At 44.3% G+C, this 19505-nt stretch overlaps 1 protein-coding gene across 1 annotated transcript in view; it reads right to left on the bottom strand.

Annotated features, from left to right (window-relative positions):
* The window catches only part of cass4 (Cas scaffold protein family member 4), a 29227-nt gene that overhangs the window by 8329 nt on the left and 1393 nt on the right, over window positions 1-19505 (bottom strand). Inside the window, exons 2-3 of the mRNA XM_061929210.2 lie at window positions 5901-6269; window positions 525-1811 (exon numbers count right to left, since the gene is read on the bottom strand). Coding sequence (XP_061785194.2) covers window positions 525-1811; window positions 5901-6269 — 1656 coding nt within the window. The remainder of the gene's footprint in view (window positions 1-524; window positions 1812-5900; window positions 6270-19505) is intronic.

The raw sequence follows: 19505 nt of genomic DNA, 5'->3' as shown, positions 1-19505 counted from the left end.
CAAATGTAGAAACATCTCATCTATCAGCAAAATATTCTTGTTTGCATACAAGTCATTTTCAGAAAGAGACGTTGGAAGCCAAAAGACACGGCCAACTGTTTTAGACAGGTGACAAAACACCAGGAAGCAGCGATCGCTGGCTAATGACAGCCAAAATTGTAAGCAGATAAGAATGATCTCTCACTCCCTGAAAACTATTTGTTTGCACACGAAAATATTTGACTAATGATGGACGTAATCGATCCCTCCTCCCAACACACCTGCTGTATGCTGGCAGGCCTCAGTGGAACTTGACTCCGCCTCCTTCCCACGGTGTTTAATGTCTGACAATTGGACTACTTGGTTGATAGTCAAATCAGACTCCTCCCAATACAATCATCAAATCTTTGACTATTTGAAGACAGCCCTGGAATGTTTCAATCTTTGCAATCAACTAAATTGTCTTAGTCCAGTTTCCCATAGTTCATAGTAAATAATCCAAAAGTATGTTTTAGTAAAGAACCAAATGGATGTAAAGGTTTTACCTGTTCCTTCACATTGTCATTGTCATCCTCCACTAAGTCTCCCAGCCACTGACTCCCACCTCGAATTGTCTTTGCTTCGCTTTGATTTGTGTTTTTAACAACGACTGTATCTGAAGGGACTTTGAACAGTAGCTTGCCGTTGGCGATGACAATGGACACCAGGCGCCGGACATCCTCTGGCACCGTGCGGGCCACCATGACAAAGCGCTCCAGTTGATCAAGTGTCAGGACTTGGCCCGGATCCTGACACAGGGAGTCAAGGGGCCAGCCGGCCAAGTTTAACCCACTCAGCGTTTGTTGTAAGATCAATGCTGAATCCTCAACAACTGATAGTTGTTTGCAGAGTCTCTTTTGAAGGTTGGCATCGGTCAAATGTCGCACATTTCCCTTAATGTCAGCGGCAAAATGTAGAAAGCATGTCACGGAACATGCAATACCTTCTGCCGCAACTTGAATCTCCTTCAGGTGTTTCTCCAGATGTTCTTTGTTCCTCCAACGGCTGCTGACAAACTCCATGAGCTTGGGAACAGCCTGGCAAACGGACTGCTGCAGGTCCAGTAATCTGCGACAGGCCTCGTCTTGTCCGAGCGTCACTTCTCTCAAAGCCTCCTGAGGAGATGAGCTCAGAGCGAGAGAGTCACAAGAACTGCTTGAGGAGCTGGATGCGGTGCTGATTCTTTGACTCTGGTCTGCAGAGGAAGATACGCTTCCACTGCTTTTTGCGTCTCCCTGCAACAGCAACTCTACACTTCCCTGGCTGCCTTGAAAAGATCTACACCTCAGAAAGTTCTTTACCCTGAAGAGGTTATGACCAGTGCTTGGGTCACTCCGGCACTCCAAAGGTAAATGGTCACTAACAGGATCGCTGAGAACTTGGCTAAGCAAATCTTCTTTCGGTGCAAAGTTTTCCATGAGCCTTTGCGTTGGAGGCATGTCGTAAATCGGGACTCTTGGCAGTAAATTGGGTGGACTCGGGTGGCCAAGAAAACAGGGTCTTGGTATATCGTAAAGCAAAGCATTTGGTGGCATTGTTCTGTTTGGACTAGCTTGCAAAGGAAGCGTGTCGTACAGGTGGCTGCCAACACATTTGGAAGGAAGTGTATTATTGTTGTTTTGGACTCTGTCTTGCTTGTCAGTACCCACTGGTATATCATAGATCCAACTAGACTTGCAGCAATTGGGTAAAGTGCTGTACCCGCTGACCACTTCATGTTGGCCACCAGGGACTGAAGATGCAGGGATGTCACAGCTAGGGCCTCGATGCATGGATGCTGGTGATTTATACACCTGTTGACAACAACAAAGTCAATATGATGGGCACATATTGGAAGCACATACAAGGGTGCTTCAGATTAATGTTTGAACAGTTTTCATCCAGGATCTCTCTGTACATTGCTGCATTCATGTTAGTCTAGTCAAGGAGGTGACCAAGAACTTGATGGTCACTCAGTCAGAGCTACAGCATTCCTCTGTGGAAAGAGGAGACCCTTCCAGAAACACAACCATCTCTGTCGCAATCCAACAATCAGGCCTGTATGGTAGAGTGGCCATACGGAAGCCATTCCTTAGTAAAAAGCTTGCCAAAATGCACCTGAAAGACTCTCAGACTATGAGAAACAAAATTCTCTGGTCTGGTGAGACAAAAATTGAACTCTTTGGCATGAATTCCAGGCATCATGTTTGGAGGAAACCAGGCACCGCTCATCACCAGGCCAATTCCATCCCTACAGTGAAGCATGGTGGTGGCAGCATCATGCTGTGTGGATGGTTTTTAGCATTGGGAACTGGGAGACTAGTCAGGATAGAGGGAAAGATGAATGCAGCAAAGTACAGAAACACACTGGCGAGCCTCTGTTTTCCCCGGAAAATCACATTTTTAGTCCTTAATCTTTGGGTCTTATTTTTTTCCCGAATTTTTCCTTCCATGAAAAAAATTCCTGACCAGTACTACAGCTGCTGCATTGATATTGTCCACCTGACTCAAGCCTCGGCAAAAGTCGGAGTCGCGTGTTCTGTAATTTAAACACACGCAAACCGCCATGCAATATCAATAAAAAACACAATGGAAGTACGATGAACCTGGAAGTTAGCTATGGATGTACAAATGAGATACACTAAATTAATTCATATTTAAATAGTTACTTAAATGTGTCAATTAATTCAAATTAAACACACAAATATGTCACATTTAATTTTCATGATTATTGTTTTAATTATTTTATGATTTAATGAATTATTTATCGATTTAGTTATTTTACAATTTCTTAATTATTGAATCCAGCACCCCCACATCCCCCGAGGGAGACAAGCGGTAGGAAATGGATGGATGAATGCATGTGTTTTGGCGGTTAGTGTGTGTTTTGGATGTTAGTGCGTGTCTGCCCCTGTCAGCCACCGTAAGAACCAGGACCCAAAGCATTTAATTTCATTTTATATCGTTGTTCATTTTTAATTATTGTGTATCTTATTTTAAGCCCCTTGCCCCAACATTTGTTCACACTTTTTATTAATGGAAAACAATTTTTATACTTGGAGCACTTGGAGAATGAAGGACTTGGAGAAGGTCTCCATGAATATTATGTGAATTCAGTAAGATGGGAGCAGGACTCCCTGCAGGAAGACAGGAAATAAAGAACATGTGGACTTTTCCCGCCAGGCTAATGCTCAAGTCGCAAGCTTCCATAAACTGTTAAACTGTGCATCTGGGATTTTGCAGGCGTTTTTTGTGTGATCGCCACTGCCTAAAATGCCTGATTTTTTTTTGTTTACGGCAAAAGTTGAGATGGTTTTAGGTTTATTTTTGTCAATAAAATTTCATAAGCTTGTGATTTTATGAATTTGTTGTCAAGGTTTTAAGTGTCATTCGTATCTCTAACTTAAAATAAACATTTAAACAAATATGAATATGAATATACCGTATATAGATATATATACAAACACATTATGTCAGGAAAAAACACAGAGGCTATTTCATCCCTACAAGCCTGTTTCGCAGGTTTCCCTGCTCTTCAGGGAATAAAAGCCCTGCTCTTCAGTGAATAAAATCCCCTGAAGAGCAGGGAAACCTGCGAAACAGGCTTGTAGGGATGAAATAGCCTCTGTTTTTTCCTGACCTAACGTATATTTCACTCTAACCCGGTATTGAGCACTGTATAACGGACAAACCACAGAAACCTTTACATATATACATATACATACACATATATATATATATATATATATATATATATATATATATACACATACATACATACAGTGCCCTCCAAAAAGTATTGGAACAGTGAGTCCAATTTGTTTAATTTTGTTGTAGACTGAAAACATTTGGGTTTGACATCAAAAGATGAAAATGGGACAAGAGATCAACATTTCAGCTTTTATTTCCAGGTATTTACATCTGGATCTGATACACAACTTAGAAGATAGCACCTTTTGTTTGAAACAAGCCATTTTTCATCAGAGCAAAAGTATTGGAACATGTGACTGACAGGTGTGTTTTGTTGCCCAGGTGTCTCCCAATTACATTGATTATTCAAACAATAAATAGCACTGAATTTCTGAGCTCAGTTTCAGATTGGGTAGGATAGGTTTTGCCTGTGCAGACTGCATTTAGAGGGGGAACCAACATGAAAAAGAGAGAGCTGTCTATGGGTGAAAAAGAAGCAATTGTGAATCTGAGAGAAGATGGACAATCAATCAGAGCCATTGCACAAACATTGGCCATAGCCAGTACAACCATTTGGAATGTCCTGAAGAAAAAAGAAACCACTGGTGTACTAAGCAACAGACGTCGAACAGGTAGACCAAGGAAAACATCAGGAGTTGATGACAGAAACATTGTAAGAGCTATAAAGAAAGACCCTAAAAAACCCGTTAGTGACATCAGCAACAACCTCCGGAGGGCAGGAGTGAAGGTATCCCAATCTACTGTTCGCAGAAGACTTCATGAACAGAAGTACAGAGGCTACACCAGAAGATGCAAACCACTCATTAGCAAGAAGAATAGGAAGGCCAGGCTGGAATTTGCCAAAAGGTACAGAGATGAGCCTCAAAAATTCTGGGAAAAAGTTTTATGGACTGTTGAGACAAAGATTAACTTCTTCCAAAGTGATGGAAAGGCGAAAGTTTGGATAAAGAAAGGATCTGCTCATGATCCCAAACATACAAGCTCATCTGTGAAACACGGCGGAGGTAATGTCATGGCTTGGGCTTGCATGGCTTCTTCTGGGATGGGCTCTTTCATCTTCATTGATGATGTAACACATGATGGCAGCAGCAAAATGAACTCAGAAGTCTACAGAAACATTTTGTCTGCTACTTTAAAGAAAGATGCAACCAAACTGATTGGGAGATCCTTTGTCATGCAGCAAGATAACGACCCAAAACACACTGCCAAAACAACAAAGGAGTTGATCAGGGGCAAGAAGTGGAAGGTTTTAGACTGGCCAAGTCAGTCTCCAGACTTAAACCCAATAGAGCATGCATTTTACCTGCTGAAGAGGAGACTGAAGGGAGTAACCCCCCAAAACAAACAACAACTGAAAGAGGCTGCAGTGAAAGCCTGGAAAAGCATCACAAAAGAAGAATGCAACAGTTTGGTGATGTCATTGGCTCACAGGCTTGATGCAGTTATTGAAAGCAAAGGATTTGCAACTAAATATTAAGTCTTATTCACTTTAATCTATTTTAAGTTTAAGTTTAGGAATTGGCCTCACTGTTCCAATACTTTTGAAGGGCACTGTGTATATATATATATATATATATATATATATATATATATATATAAATAGTACAGGCCAAAAGTTTGGACACACCTTCTCATTCATGTGTTTTTTTTATTTTCATGACTATTTACATTGTAGATTGTCATTCTCTCGATGAGCTTCAAGAGGTGGTCACCTGAAATGGTTTTCACTTCACAGGTGTGCTTGAAGCTCATCGAGAGAATGCCAAGACTGTGCAAAGCAAAGCAAAGGGTGGCTATTTTGAAGAAACTAGAATATAAAACATGTTTTCAGTTATTTCACCTTTTTTTGTGACTCCACATGTGTTCATTCATAGTTTTGATGTGACAATCTACAATGTTAATTAAGAAAACCCATTGACTGAGGAGAAGGTGTGTCCAAACTTTTGGCCTGTACTGTATAAAATATGCATGAAAGTTGCAAGGATTGGACAAAGTTGTGAGGGCGTGTTATTAGCTGCGATTGTTTAGATGGCTTAAATGGCAAATTCTTGGAGGTTTTGATTATGACCCTTGATGCATATTTGTCTCCGTTGGTACGCCTTTGATAACAAGTATCGTATTTCTCCTTTTAATCACGTGACTAGACACTTCAGTGCTTTCATTTTGTGTGGTGAGAATGAGAAATCCCGTACCTTCATGTCTTCCGTATTTTGCTTCAGCACCACATGGTTAGACGTCACTGAAGCTGACAAGCAAGTGGTCGGGGTATTGTAGACTGCGTTCTTATGTCCGTTTTTAGGCAGACTTGGGATCTGGTAGATGTTCGGCACGCTGTCATTGGTTTCACTTTTCCTTTTCTCTGTGCGATGGCTTACAGAGCTTTCAATGAGCTGCAGTCTGTTGGCCGGGGCGAGACCCTGCCGGCCATGCAAAGAACACATCCACCACCCACTGGTGCCTGCGAGGTTTTGATTCGTCACTGATAGGACGTCTCCTTTTCTGAAGGCCAGCTCATCAGCACACTCTGCTGTGTTGTCATAAAGAGCCTTGGCAAATTTGATCTGGAATAAGAAAGGAGGACAAATGTCAGTAGAAAACACTTAATGGTGCAAACGAGCGTGTGTGCAAGTTGGTATTTATTTTGGTGTTGAGCCTTTGAGTGTCATGCTTTGTGTTTTTATGGCATTTCTCTTTTCCACAGCACATGCTGCTAAAATTGCACATTTGACTTGTATCAGATTTTTAAAGAAACATGACCTCACTTTTCTGGTGAGCTAAAGATCATTGAGGTAATGGACACGTGGTTGTTGCTGCTGACAATGTGGTTTAAAAAATGAGCTGCAAATGTACCTCCTGATCTAAGAAACTGTTACGTTTGTAGTATCTGCTCATTCAAGAAATAACATGTTTTGTATATGGTGAGAGAATGCATTCCTCTTAAAACAAGGAGCCAGACAATTATTGTAAGCTGGGGTTTATCATCTTGGGCAGGTAATAAAGTATGACCACTGGGTAACATACACTCAGTGATGGGCAGTAACAAGCTATATGTAGCAAAGCTACGTAGCTTACGGTAACTACATTTCCCAGTAGCTTGACGGTAGCTTCACTAGTGTTTGAAGGAGTAGCAATTCTAGTAGCTTGGCTATTTTTAGACCCATGTAGCTAGGTAGCTTACATCGAAGGTACAAGCTACAAAAAGAGAAAATGGACTGCGAATCCAGGCAAAAAAAATACGGAGAAAATACAATGACCTGGATTAATGAGAACATTCATACATACGGAGAAAATCTATGGTGATTGGTCGGTGTTCGTATGATGAGTCACAATTGGCTAAGGTTAGGGCCAAACCTTACGAACTGGCCAATCAGAGGCAAGATAAGGCGGGTCATCAAAACCAGGGAGCCAAATCATAACAGTCATGTCACATGACGACAAGGGAGTCAGAGACAGAGGGACGCTGCAAGCTGACAACTCAAACAAAAGAAACATACTTTAAAACGTCAGAGGGATTCTCTCCCGCAGATTACATGATTCCTTTAGTGATGAAGACGATGTCCAGGAAACCCACAATAATGCGTGTCCTTGGCCATATTTAGACAAATATATTTGTTTAGAGGAAACAATGCCCAAAACCTTAGTTTTTAGTTGTTTACTCTGTAAACCACTGGGAGCAGGTGAGTAAGGTGTCTTGACTAAGGACACAACGGCAGTGAATAGGATGGCGGAGGCGGAAGCGGAACCTACTATTGACGGTCTTTTAAGATGTGACTTTTGCGACCACTTCTGTCGTGTACAACTTGATCGTCTGTACAACGATTTGAACGTGTGAGAGGATTTGTCTGTAACCCCCCCTTGCCTTTCCTTATACTCACCACTAGTCAGCGCCTTGCAGCCACTCACACTCCTGTTGGCGTTGAAGTGAAAAATGAAAAACTTCATCACTTGCTGTAAATAAAAGTTCTAGTTCAGCAGTAACCTATTAGAAGTATTTTTGTATTCGAATAAGTGATCATGCAATGACATAGAGGCCGAAATGATTGCGTTTCCTCCAGTCATCTTTAACGGAGAGCCATGCCCCCCCAACGGAGGAAATGCGATCATTTCGGTTGCTATGGAATTACTGACAACTTATTGTTATAAATACTTCTGACCACAGAGTAACTGCTAAAACAGGAACTTATATTTACAGCAAGTGATGAAGAGTCTATTGCTCTTGGCTTCAACACCAGGAGTGTGAGTGGCTGTAAGGCGCCCACTCGTGGTGAGTGTCCTTTCACACGTTCAAATTGCTTCATCTAAGTACGCACATACACATACCAATCGAAATACTGACAGACAGATTTTTTTTTTTTTTTACACACACAGACACATCATAATATGGACAGACAACTTAAAACACACACACAGATTGATATATCTCTCTGTGTGTGTGTTTTATCAATATCAATATCAATATTGATATTAATATGTGGACTTCAGCTCTGCCTTCAACACCATCCTCCCTGGACTGCTACGAGACAAGCTCTACCAGCTCAGCGTGTCCGACTCCCTCTGCAGTTGGATCAATGACTTCCTGATGGATCGAAGACCGCACGTGCGGCTGGGGAAGACTGTCTCGGACAGTCGACCCACGAAGACTGGTACTCCTCAGGGCTGTGTACTTTCCCCCTGGCTCTTCTCCCTGTAAACAAACTGCTGCACCTCCAGTCACCAGTCGGTAAAGCTGCTTAAGTTTGCGGACGACACTACCCTCATCGGGCTCATCTCGGATGGCGACGAGTCCGCCTACAGGAGAGAGGTGGACCGGCTGGCGTCCTGGTGCAGCCTCAACAACCTGGAGCTTAACGCCCAGAAAACAGTGGAGATGATCTTGGACTTCAGGAAAGTCAAAGCCCCACCATCCCCCCTCACCCTGATTGACTCTCCCACCCCCGTCTCCATTGTGGACTCCATCCGTTTCTTGGGCACCACCATCCCCCAGGACCTCAAGTGGGAGCTGACCATCAGCTCCCTCATCAAGAAGGCCCAGCAGAGGATGTACTTCCTGCGGCAGCTGAAGAAACTGAAGGTGCCGACCGAGATGCTGGTGCAGTTCTACTCAGCCATCATCGAGTCCATCCTCACCTCCTCCATCACCGTGTGGTTCCCCGGCGCCACAGTCCGGGACAAGCATCGACTGCAGCGCATCGTGCGTGCTGCTGAGAAGGTTATTGGCTGCAAACTCCCACTCCTCCAGGACCAGGAGGCGTGTGGGTCGGATCACAGCTGACTCTTCTCACCCTGGACACAAACTATTCTCCCCTCTCCCCTCAGGCAGGAGACTACGGTCCATCCAGACCCACACCTCCCGCCACCTGAACAGTTTTTTCCCCTCGGCCATCAGGCACATGAACAATAAGATCTGATAGCTCAGTTACAGCTCATGTTATTCTATTCTGTGTTATATGTGTTTTATGTTGCACCAAGTAAAATTCCTAGTTTGTGAACCCGTTCTCAAACAATGGCAATAAAAACTATTCTGATTCTTCTTCTTCTTCTGATATAGAGACACACACATTAGTACAGGGACATGTGATATGGATCACACACACACAGATTGCGATACACATTTGCCAATAATTTTGTTACCGTAATTCTACCACAAATATCTGTTTTTTCAACGCATGCTCTTCCTCTTCCTCGTCCATGTTGGAGCTAGCGAGACGGGAAGATGCCAATCAGAACAAACCAAAAAGGATTTCAAAGTCTTCTTCAGTCTGTTGGAAGATTTAAATGCTTTCACATTGTTATCACATTATCTCATAAAATTATTGTAGTTGTCTGTAATCTTGTTTTTCGTACAATATTCCTTATCCAAAAGTTTTAAGCTCGAAACTCTGCTGCCAGGCTGCTATCCTAACTTCTTTCAGAATGTACTCACTGTAAATCGAATGTTTTATGCTGATTTCTACCATCTTCTGATCAATTTTGTCTCTCTAACTGAACATACAAGTCCAAGTTACTGTTGATTTTATTTACTAATAGTATTTTTATTGTTCTTTTATTGCATTTTCAGGGTTTCTCGCAGGTTAATAAAAGGTAGAGGACACACTGATGATGTTATTATTTTGTCAAATGTTTTTGAAGCTGCAAAGCAAACTAAATTGTACTTATTTTTACAAATGACTTCACTTCCTATTTCAAGATAGGAAGTGATTTTTCATCTGTTTTGAAAGCAAGACGGAATTAACAGCACAGAGATAAATAATTGACACTTTGACACATTATCTATTAAGGGTGGGACAGTAATTCACGTTGCAATATGCTATGTGGCAGGGGTGCCCAATACGTCGACCGCGAGCCGATGGTGTAGGGTGTGTCAGTCCATCGCCAGCCAGGCATAAAAAAAAAAAAATAGACCTAAAAATGAGCGATCATCAATCTTCACCAAGACGTCACTTTCGTCACTTGTTTGACATTCACGGCATCTTGTGAGATGATGCTGGCTGCTGCCAGATCATTATTAAGAAAAAATGACCGACAGGAAGGCGAGAAACACTTTTTATTTCAGACTCTTCCGCCGTAGCTGCAGTCAAAACTCTATAAGACCGACTGCACAGTTCCGGTCTTCACAATAAAAGCGCTTCTGCATCCTGCCTGCGCTAACAAAATAAGAGTCTCAGAAAGCTAGCGTGCACAAGCCAGCAAGCTACGGAGTTGGCCGCCAATTTTCTTGTAAAGTGTATAAAAAGGAGTATGGAAGCTGGACAAATAAGATGGCAAAAACCAACCACTTTCATGTGGTATTGGACAGAAAGGAGGACTTTTTTTCTCCTCCATTTGAAAATGTGGACGTTATCAGCACTACTGTCTGATTCCAGTCAATGCAAGTCATCAGAATCAGGTAATACACCGACTTATGTTTCTTGTCTTCATGAAAGAAAGGAATCTACATGTGTTAAACATGCTCGTATTATCATTAAACACGAGTTTACAAAAACCTCTCTTTCATAAATAAATCAATATCAAAGACTATAAAAAATGGGACCCATTACCTCCCTGCTTGGCACTCAGCATCACTGGTTGGAATTGGGGGTTAAATCACCAAAATGATTCACGAGCACGGCAACCGCTGCTGCTCACTGCTCCCCTCACCTCCCAGGGGGTGAACAAGGGGATGGGTCAAATGCAGAGGACACATTTCACCACACCTAGTGTGTGTGACAATCATTGGTACTTTAACTTTTTTATATATATGAATGAGGTAGATCTTTGGTACTTTAACTTTTTTTAAATTTATTTATTTTTTTATATATATGAATGAGGTAGATCCCCTCCTCTCTGAGCTGCCACCTTAACGTGGTAGAGGAGTTTGCGTGTCCCAATGATCCTAGGAGCTATGTTGTCCGGGGGCTTCCATGCCCCCTGGTAGGGTCTCCCAAGACAAACAGGTCCTAGGTGAGGGAGGGATCAGACAAAGAGCAGCTCGAAGACTTCTATGGAAATGCAAGAACCGAGACTCAGATTTCCCTTGCCCGGACGCGGGTCACCGGGGCCCCCCTCCGGAGCCAGGCCCGGAGTTGGGGCACGATGGCGAGCGCCTGGTGGCCGGGCCTGTCCCCATGGGGCCCGGCCGGGCACAGCCCGAAGAGGCAACGTGGGTCCCCCCTCCAATGGGCTCACCACCCATAGCAGGGGCCATAGAGGTCGGGTGCAATGTGAGCTGGGCGGTAGCCGAAGGCAGGGCACTTGGCGGTCCGATCCTCGGCTACAGAAGCTAGCTCTTGGGACGTGGAACGTCACCTCGCTGGGGGGGGAAGGAGCCTGAGCTAGTGCGCGAGGTAGAGAAGTTCCGGTTGGATATAGTCGGACTCACCTCGACGCACAGCAAGGGCTCTGGAACCAGTTCTCTCGAGAGGGGCTGGACTCTCTTCCACTCTGGCGTTGCCAGCAGTGAGAGGCGACGGGCTGGGGTGGCAATTCTTGTTGCCCCCCGGCTCAGAGCCTGCATGTTGGAGTTCAACCCGGTGGACGAGAGGGTAGCTTCCCTCCGCCTTCGGGTGGGGGGACGGGTCCTGACTGTTGTTTGCGCTTACGCGCCAAACAGCAGCTCAGAGTACCCACCCTTTTTGGATTCACTCGAGGGAGTACTTGAGAGTGCTCCCCCGGGTGATTCCCTCGTTCTACTGGGGGACTTCAACGCTCATATTGGCAACGACAGTGAAACCTGGAGAGGCGTGATTGGGAAGAATGGCCGCCCGGATCTGAACCCAAGTGGTGTTTTGTTATTGGACTTTTGTGCCCGTCACGGATTGTCCATAACGAACACCATGTTCAAGCATAAGGGTGTCCATATGTGCACTTGGCACCAGGACACCCTAGGCCGCAGTTCTATGATCGATTTTGTAGTTGTGTCATCGGATTTGCGGCCTCATGTTTTGGACACTCGGGTGAAGAGAGGGGCGGAGCTTTCTACCGATCACCACCTGGTGGTGAGTTGGCTGCGATGGTGGGGGAGGATGCCGGACAGACCTGGCAGGCCCAAACGCATTGTGAGGGTTTGCTGGGAACGTCTGGCAGAGTCTCCTGTCAGAGAGAGTTTCAATTCCCACCTCCGGAAGAACTTTGAACATGTCACGAGGGAGGTGCTGGACATTGAGTCCGAGTGGACCATGTTCCGCACCTCTATTGTCGAGGCGGCTGATTGGAGCTGTGGCCGCAAGGTAGTTGGTGCCTGTCGTGGCGGTAATCCTAGAACCCGTTGGTGGACACCGGCGGTGAGGGATGCCGTCAAGCTGAAGAAGGAGTCCTATCGGGTTCTTTTGGCTCATGGGACTCCTGAGGCAGCGGACAGGTACCGACAGGCCAAGCGGTGTGCGGCTTCAGCGGTCACGGAGGCAAAAACTAGGACATGGGAGGAGTTCGGGGAAGCCATGGAAAACGACTTCCGGACGGCTTCGAAGCGATTCTGGACCACCATCCGCCGCCTCAGGAAGGGGAAGCAGTGCACTACCAACACCGTGTATGGTGCGGATGGTGTTCTGCTGACCTCGACTGCGGAAGTTGTGGATCGGTGGAGGGAATACTTCGAAGACCTCCTCAATCCCACCAACACGTCTTCCTATGAGGAAGCAGTGCCTGGGGAATCTGTGGTGGGCTCTCCTATTTCTGGGGCTGAGGTTGCTGAGGTAGTTAAAAAGCTCCTCGGGTGGATGAGATCCGCCCGGAGTTCCTTAAGGCTCTGGATGCTGTAGGGCTGTCTTGGTTGACAAGACTCTGCAGCATCGCGTGGACATCGGGGGCAGTACCTCTGGATTGGCAGACCGGGGTGGTGGTTCCTCTCTTTAAAAAGGGGAACCGGAGGGTGTGTTCTAACTATCATGGGATCACACTCCTCAGCCTTCCCGGTAAGGTCTATTCAGGTGTACTGGAGAGGAGGCTACGCCGGATAGTCGAACCTCGGATTCAGGAGGAACAGTGTGGTTTTCGTCCTGGTCGTGGAACTGTGGACCAGCTCTATACTCTCGGCAGGGTCCTTGAGGGTGCATGGGAGTTTGCCCAACCAGTCTACATGTGCTTTGTGGACTTGGAGAAGGCATTCGACCGTGTCCCTCGGGAAGTCCTGTGGGGAGTGCTCAGAGAGTATGGGGTTTCGGACTGTCTGATTGTGGCGGTCCGCTCCCTGTATGATCAGTGTCAGAGCTTGGTTCGCATTGCCGGCAGTAAGTCGGACACGTTTCCGGTGAGGGTTGGACTCCGCCAAGGCTGCCCTTTGTCACCGATTCTGTTCATAACTTTTATGGACAGAATTTCTAGGCGCAGTCAAGGCGTTGAGGGGATCCGGTTTGGTGGCTGCAGGATTAGGTCTCTGCTTTTTGCAGATGATTTGGTCCTGATGGCTTCATCTGGCCAGGATCTTCAGCTCTCACTGGATCGGTTCGTAGCTGAGTGTGAAGCGACTGGGATGAGAATCAGCACCTCCAAGTCCGAGTCCATGGTTCTCGCCCGGAAAAGGGTTGGCATCTCCGGGTTGGGGAGGAGATCTTGCCCCAAGTGGAGGAGTTCAAGTACCTCGGAGTCTTGTTCACGAGTGAGGGAAGAGTGGATCGTGAGATCGACAGGCGGATCGGTGCGGCGTCTTCAGTAATGCGGACGCTGTATCGATCCGTTGTGGTGAAGAAGGAGCTGAGCCAGAAGGCAAAGCTCTCAATTTACCGGTCGATCTACGTTCCAATCCTCACCTATGGTCATGAGCTTTGGGTTATGACCGAAAGAACAAGATCACGGGTACAAGCGGCCGAAATGAGTTTCCTCCGCCGGGTGGCGGGGCTCTCCCTTAGAGATAGGGTGAGAAGCTCTGTCATCCGGGGGGAGCTTAAAGTAAAGCCGCTGCTCCTCCACATCGAGAGGAGCCAGATGAGGTGGTTCGGGCATCTGGTCAGGATGCCACCCGAGCGCCTCCCTAAGGAGGTGTTTAGGGCATGTCCGACCGGTAGAAGGCCACGGGGAAGACCCAGGACACGTTGGGAAGACTATGTCTCCCGGCTGGCCTGGGAACGCCTCGGGATCCCCCGGGAGGAGCTGGACGAAGTGGCTGGGGAGAGGGAAGTCTGGGCTTCCCTGCTTAGGCTGCTGCCCCCGCGACCCGACCTCGGATAAGCGGAAGAAGATGGATAGATGGATGGATGGAGGTAGATCCCCTAGACTTGGTCAATTGAAAATTAGCTCACCTGCAGAAAAAGTGTGGGCACCCCTGCTATGTGGTATTTGATTCTCGATAAAGGCAACATATCAGTATGTCAATGCTGCAATACAGTTAAAAGAAAAACTAAAAAAATACATTTCATAACTTATATTTTGCACCTTGCTTAAGGAGCAAAATTAATGTGCCTCAAGGGGATGGGTGATATGGCCTAAAATCTATTTTGTGATATATATATATTGCAGTTCCTCATTATTTGGTATACAAATGATAATAGAACCATTTTAAAAAGGGTTACAGAGGCTCCTATTTTGGCTGCTGACGTCTGTGGTAATATATTGCATCATAAGGATGGCGGTGTGACAATATCAATTAAATATTCAAATGATTCCATTGAATTACGTAGAATATTTTGGGCATAATTAAGTTAATAGTGCAAAATAAGTCCAATGTGGTATTTCCTGAGTTTATAAGTAGTAACAAAAAAAGACAGACAGCAGTATTACTTATTATATCAAGCTTTTCTTGGTACGTTACAGGTTTTTGCTATTTTTTTCAACTACAGCTTTTGTTCTTTAGTTGTTTCAGTTCTTAATTGTATTTTCAGAATTTGCCACATGCCAATAAAACCCTGAGCCGGGCTTTGCTCTCCAACAATGAGCCCTTTCACATCGGAGCAAAACATTCAGCACCTGTTTGGATACAGGCTATCACCCTGTGCAGTACACGCACGCACACACGCACACACGCACACACGCACGCACGCACGCACGCACACACACACACACACACACACACACACACACACACACACACACACACACACACACACACACACACACACACACACACACACACACACACACACACACACACACACACACACACACACACACACACACACACACACACACACACACACACACACACACACACACACACACACACACACACTCATGCAAGTCAACTATGTGGGCTCAAATGACAAAAGCAATTAGGACAGTACACACACATGTACTTGATGTTTGAGTCATAAGATGTTTCCCTAACGTTGTAGTGTATCACGATATCTTTTTAAACCACATCCTGTTGCAATAACATCCATTGCATTGTTCGTTTGTGTCCCTTGCATGGTCTGACTCAGCTGCAACTGTTCTGGATTGTTGCACATGCCTGCTCAGCCTGTCTGACAACTGGACTCCAAAACTCAACAGCTGGCCTTCATCTTGCTGGCAAGATGCTGCAAGGGCTTTAAAGGGGTCATATTAGGATGTTTTTCCTACATTTAAAACACTTCCTTGTGGTCCACATTACATGTAATGGTGGTTCTTTGGTTAAAATGACGTGCCTCCACTTCGACCGTCTCTTCTTCCTGTCAGCCATGTTTTAACGCTTCCATAGCGAGTCTACTGACAGTTATAAGTGAGAACTACAGGCTACTTTTTATTAGAAAAGGCAAGAGTGGAGGATGCATGTGCGAGCCAGTGTGCCCCACAACAAGAGGATAGAGAAAAAGGAACTTCTTGACAACATCGTCTGACTACAATGGCTGACTCACGCAAAGCTCTTTGGGTGAATCTCTACTATATATGGATATTTCGCTGATGCCACAACTGGGGAAAACGTCAAATTGTTTTATATATATCTCCGCAATGCCTCCACAGTTCAATTTCACAATTTTGGGACTTATTCACATCCCAAATACAGAAAAACAGGGACCACTGGTAAGAAAAGTTGGTTTTACATAATAGACCTCTGTAGAAAAGGGCTCAAATCAACCCGATGCAATAGCTAATAGCTAGAGATGGACATAACTTTGTTTTTCAAAGCATGGGAAGGAAGAAAGTGAGCGTGAAGGACAGTGCTGAGAAGATGTGGATGATATTCATTGAATTAAAGAAAGAAATCATCAAAAACATGACAGAGTGTGAGCAGTTGGAGAGCAGCACTGCTAGTCTGCAACATACCGAAGCAGAAAAATTCCAACGCCAGCCAAGGACGTTAAAATAATATCGAAACGGCGGTCATTTTTTCATGAAAACATGGAGAAGTTGCTGATGGTGTGTTTGACAGAGAAGCAGCTGGAAGGGGACACCGTATAAGTATACTCTCCAAGGTAAATGATGTGCATTATTATTACATTACTTGAAAAACTACTGCGCTTGTTTGTACTACAGTCTATTGTATTGTTTTTAATACAATATTCATTATCTAAATGTTCGTTTTTCCCTTTCAAAATGTATTTTAATGAGGAACATTGAATTTTGAGTTAGACAGCAGGATGTTTAGTGCTCTCACACTCATGTTTGGAGGAGCCTGGTTCAAGCCCCAGGTGGAATGGAAGCAGGAGGCGGGTTACACGAAGTATGACAACAAGTTGACATTAGGTTGATATTTCATGTTAAATTAGTCAGTGTATTACCTCATTTCCTGATATGATAACCAAGCCTGTGTGTTGCTGTAACCTCTAACAAAGGCAAAGACACACTCAACAATAATATGCTGCAATGACACATCTTGGAAGTTCGTCATTCTGTGGAATCAACTTATCTTACGGCACTCACACAACTTTTTTTACACTCACACTTCCTGTGTCAAATCTTCTGCTTTTTGTCACAGGAAGTAAAGTTTATGACTGGCATGTTGTTTTCTCATGCAGCTTTAAAGATTGCCAGTGAAACACAAAAATATATGTTGTTATTATATTTGCTATGGTTATGGCAATATGACCCAATTCCCAAACAGTATTTTGCTCTAAGGCACAGACTGGATGCTTCCGCCACTACAGCTACATTACTGCTAATGATAGCCAATGATAACGTTACTTATGTGTTAACTGTTTGCACCTGATGATGTCCACCAAGTGTGAGACAGTCTTCTGATGGCAGTCCATCAAAGAAAAGAAAAGTCAAAGTGAAGTGAAATTAAACAAAAAAGGCAAGAAACTGCTTTATGTATGTACGTATGTGTGTGTTTGTATGTACATGTTTGTGTGTATATACAGTACAGGCCAAAAGTTTGGACACACCTCATTCAATGCATTTTCTTTATTTTCATGACTATTTACATTGTAGATTGTCACATCAAGACTATGAATGAACACATGTGGAGTTATACAATTAACAAAGAAATTGGTGAAATAACTGAAAACATGTTTTATATTCTAGTTTCTTCAAAATAGCCACCCTTTGCTCTGATTACTGTTTTGCACGCATTTTCTCGATGAGCTTCAAGAGGTAGTCACCTGAAAGGGTTTTCACTTCACAGGTGTCAGTTTTGACGCCTTCAGTGACAATCTACAATGTGAATAGTCATGCAAATAAAGAAAACGCATTGAAATTAGAAGGTGTGTCCAAACTTTTGGCCTGTACTGTATGTATGTGTGTATATATGTATGTACACAATCACTATAAAGTATGTATATGTGTCTGTATGCATCCATGCATGCGTGTGTAACGAAGGCCAGACAGTGCTGGCCAGGGCTTTTAGCCAGGTAGCTAGCATGCTTGTCTGTCATGCTGGCAACCCAGTTTCGAGTCCCGGGCGGAACAGAAAGCAAGGACTGAACCACAAGGGTTACATATGTACGTATGTATGTATGCACGAAGGTATGTATGTACAAACCCCGTTTCCATAAGAGTTGGGAAATTGTGTTGGATGTAAATATAAACGGAATACAATGATTTGCAAATCCTTTTCAACCCACAATCAATTGAATGCACTACAAAGACAAGATATTTGATGTTCAAACTCATAAACTTTTTTTTTTTTTTTGCAAATAATAATTAACTTAGAATTTCATGGCTGCAACACGTGCCAAAGTAGTTGGGAAAGGGCATGTTCACCACTATGTTACATGGCCTTTCCTTTTAACAACACTCAGTAAACGTTTGGGAACTGAGGAGACGCATTTTTTAAGCTTCTCAGGTGGAATTCTTTCCCATTCTTGCTTGATGTACAGCTTAAGTTGTTCAACAGTCCAGGGGTCTCCGTTGTGGTATTTTAGGCTTCATAATGTGCCACACATTTTCAATGGGAGACAGGTCTGGACTACAGGCAGGCCAGTCTAGTACCCGCACTCTTTTACTATGAAGCCACGTTGATGTAACACGTGGCTAGGCATTGTCTTGCTGAAATAAGCAGGGGCGTCCATGGTAACATTGCTTGGATGGCAACATATGTTGCTCTAAAACCTGTATATACCTTTCAGCATTAATGGCGCCTTCACAGATGTGTAAGTTACCCATATCTTGGTCACTAATACACCCCCATACTATCACAGATGCTGGCTTTTCAACTTTGCGCCTATAACAATCCGGATGGTTCTTTTCCTCTTTTGTCCGGAGGACACGACGTCCACAGTTCCCCAAAACAATTTGAAATGTGGACTCGTCAGACCACAGAACAATTTTCCACTTTGTATCAGTCCATCTTAGATGAACTCAGGTCCAGCGAAGCCGACGGCGTTTCTGGATGTTGTTGATAAACAGTTTTCGCCCTGCATAGGAGAGTTTTAACTTACAGATGTAGCGGCCAATTGTAGATTCTGACAGTGGGTTTCTGAAGTGTTCCTGAGCCCATGTGGTGATATCCTTTACACACTGATGTCGCTTGTTGATGCAGTACAGCCTGAGGGATCGAAGGTCATGGGCTTAGCTGCTTACGTGCAGTGATTTCTCCAGGTTCTCTGAACCCTTTGATGATATTACGGACCGTAGATGGTGAAATCCCTAAATTCCTTGCAATAGCTGGTTGAGAAAGGTTTTTCTTAAACTGTTCAACAATTTGCTCACGCATTTGTTGACAATGTGGTGACCCTCGCCCCATCCTTGTTTGTGAATGACTGAGCATTTCATGGAATCTACTTTTATACCCAATCATGGCACCCACCTGTTCCCAATTTGCCTGTTGAGCTGTGAGATGTTCCAAATAAGTGTTTGATGAGCATTCCTCAACTTTATCAATATTTATTGCCACCTTTCCCAACTTCTTTGTCACATGTTGCTGGCATCAAATTCTAAAGTTAATGATTATTTGCAAAAAAAAAAGGTTTATCAGTTTGAACATCAAATATGTTGTCTTTGTAGCATTTTCAACTGAATATGGGTTGAAA

This window comes from Nerophis lumbriciformis, linkage group LG03 (genome assembly GCF_033978685.3).
Source record: "Nerophis lumbriciformis linkage group LG03, RoL_Nlum_v2.1, whole genome shotgun sequence".
In the NCBI taxonomy this organism is placed as follows: domain Eukaryota; kingdom Metazoa; phylum Chordata; class Actinopteri; order Syngnathiformes; family Syngnathidae; genus Nerophis; species Nerophis lumbriciformis.
This window is presented reverse-complemented; position numbering and strand designations above follow the sequence as displayed.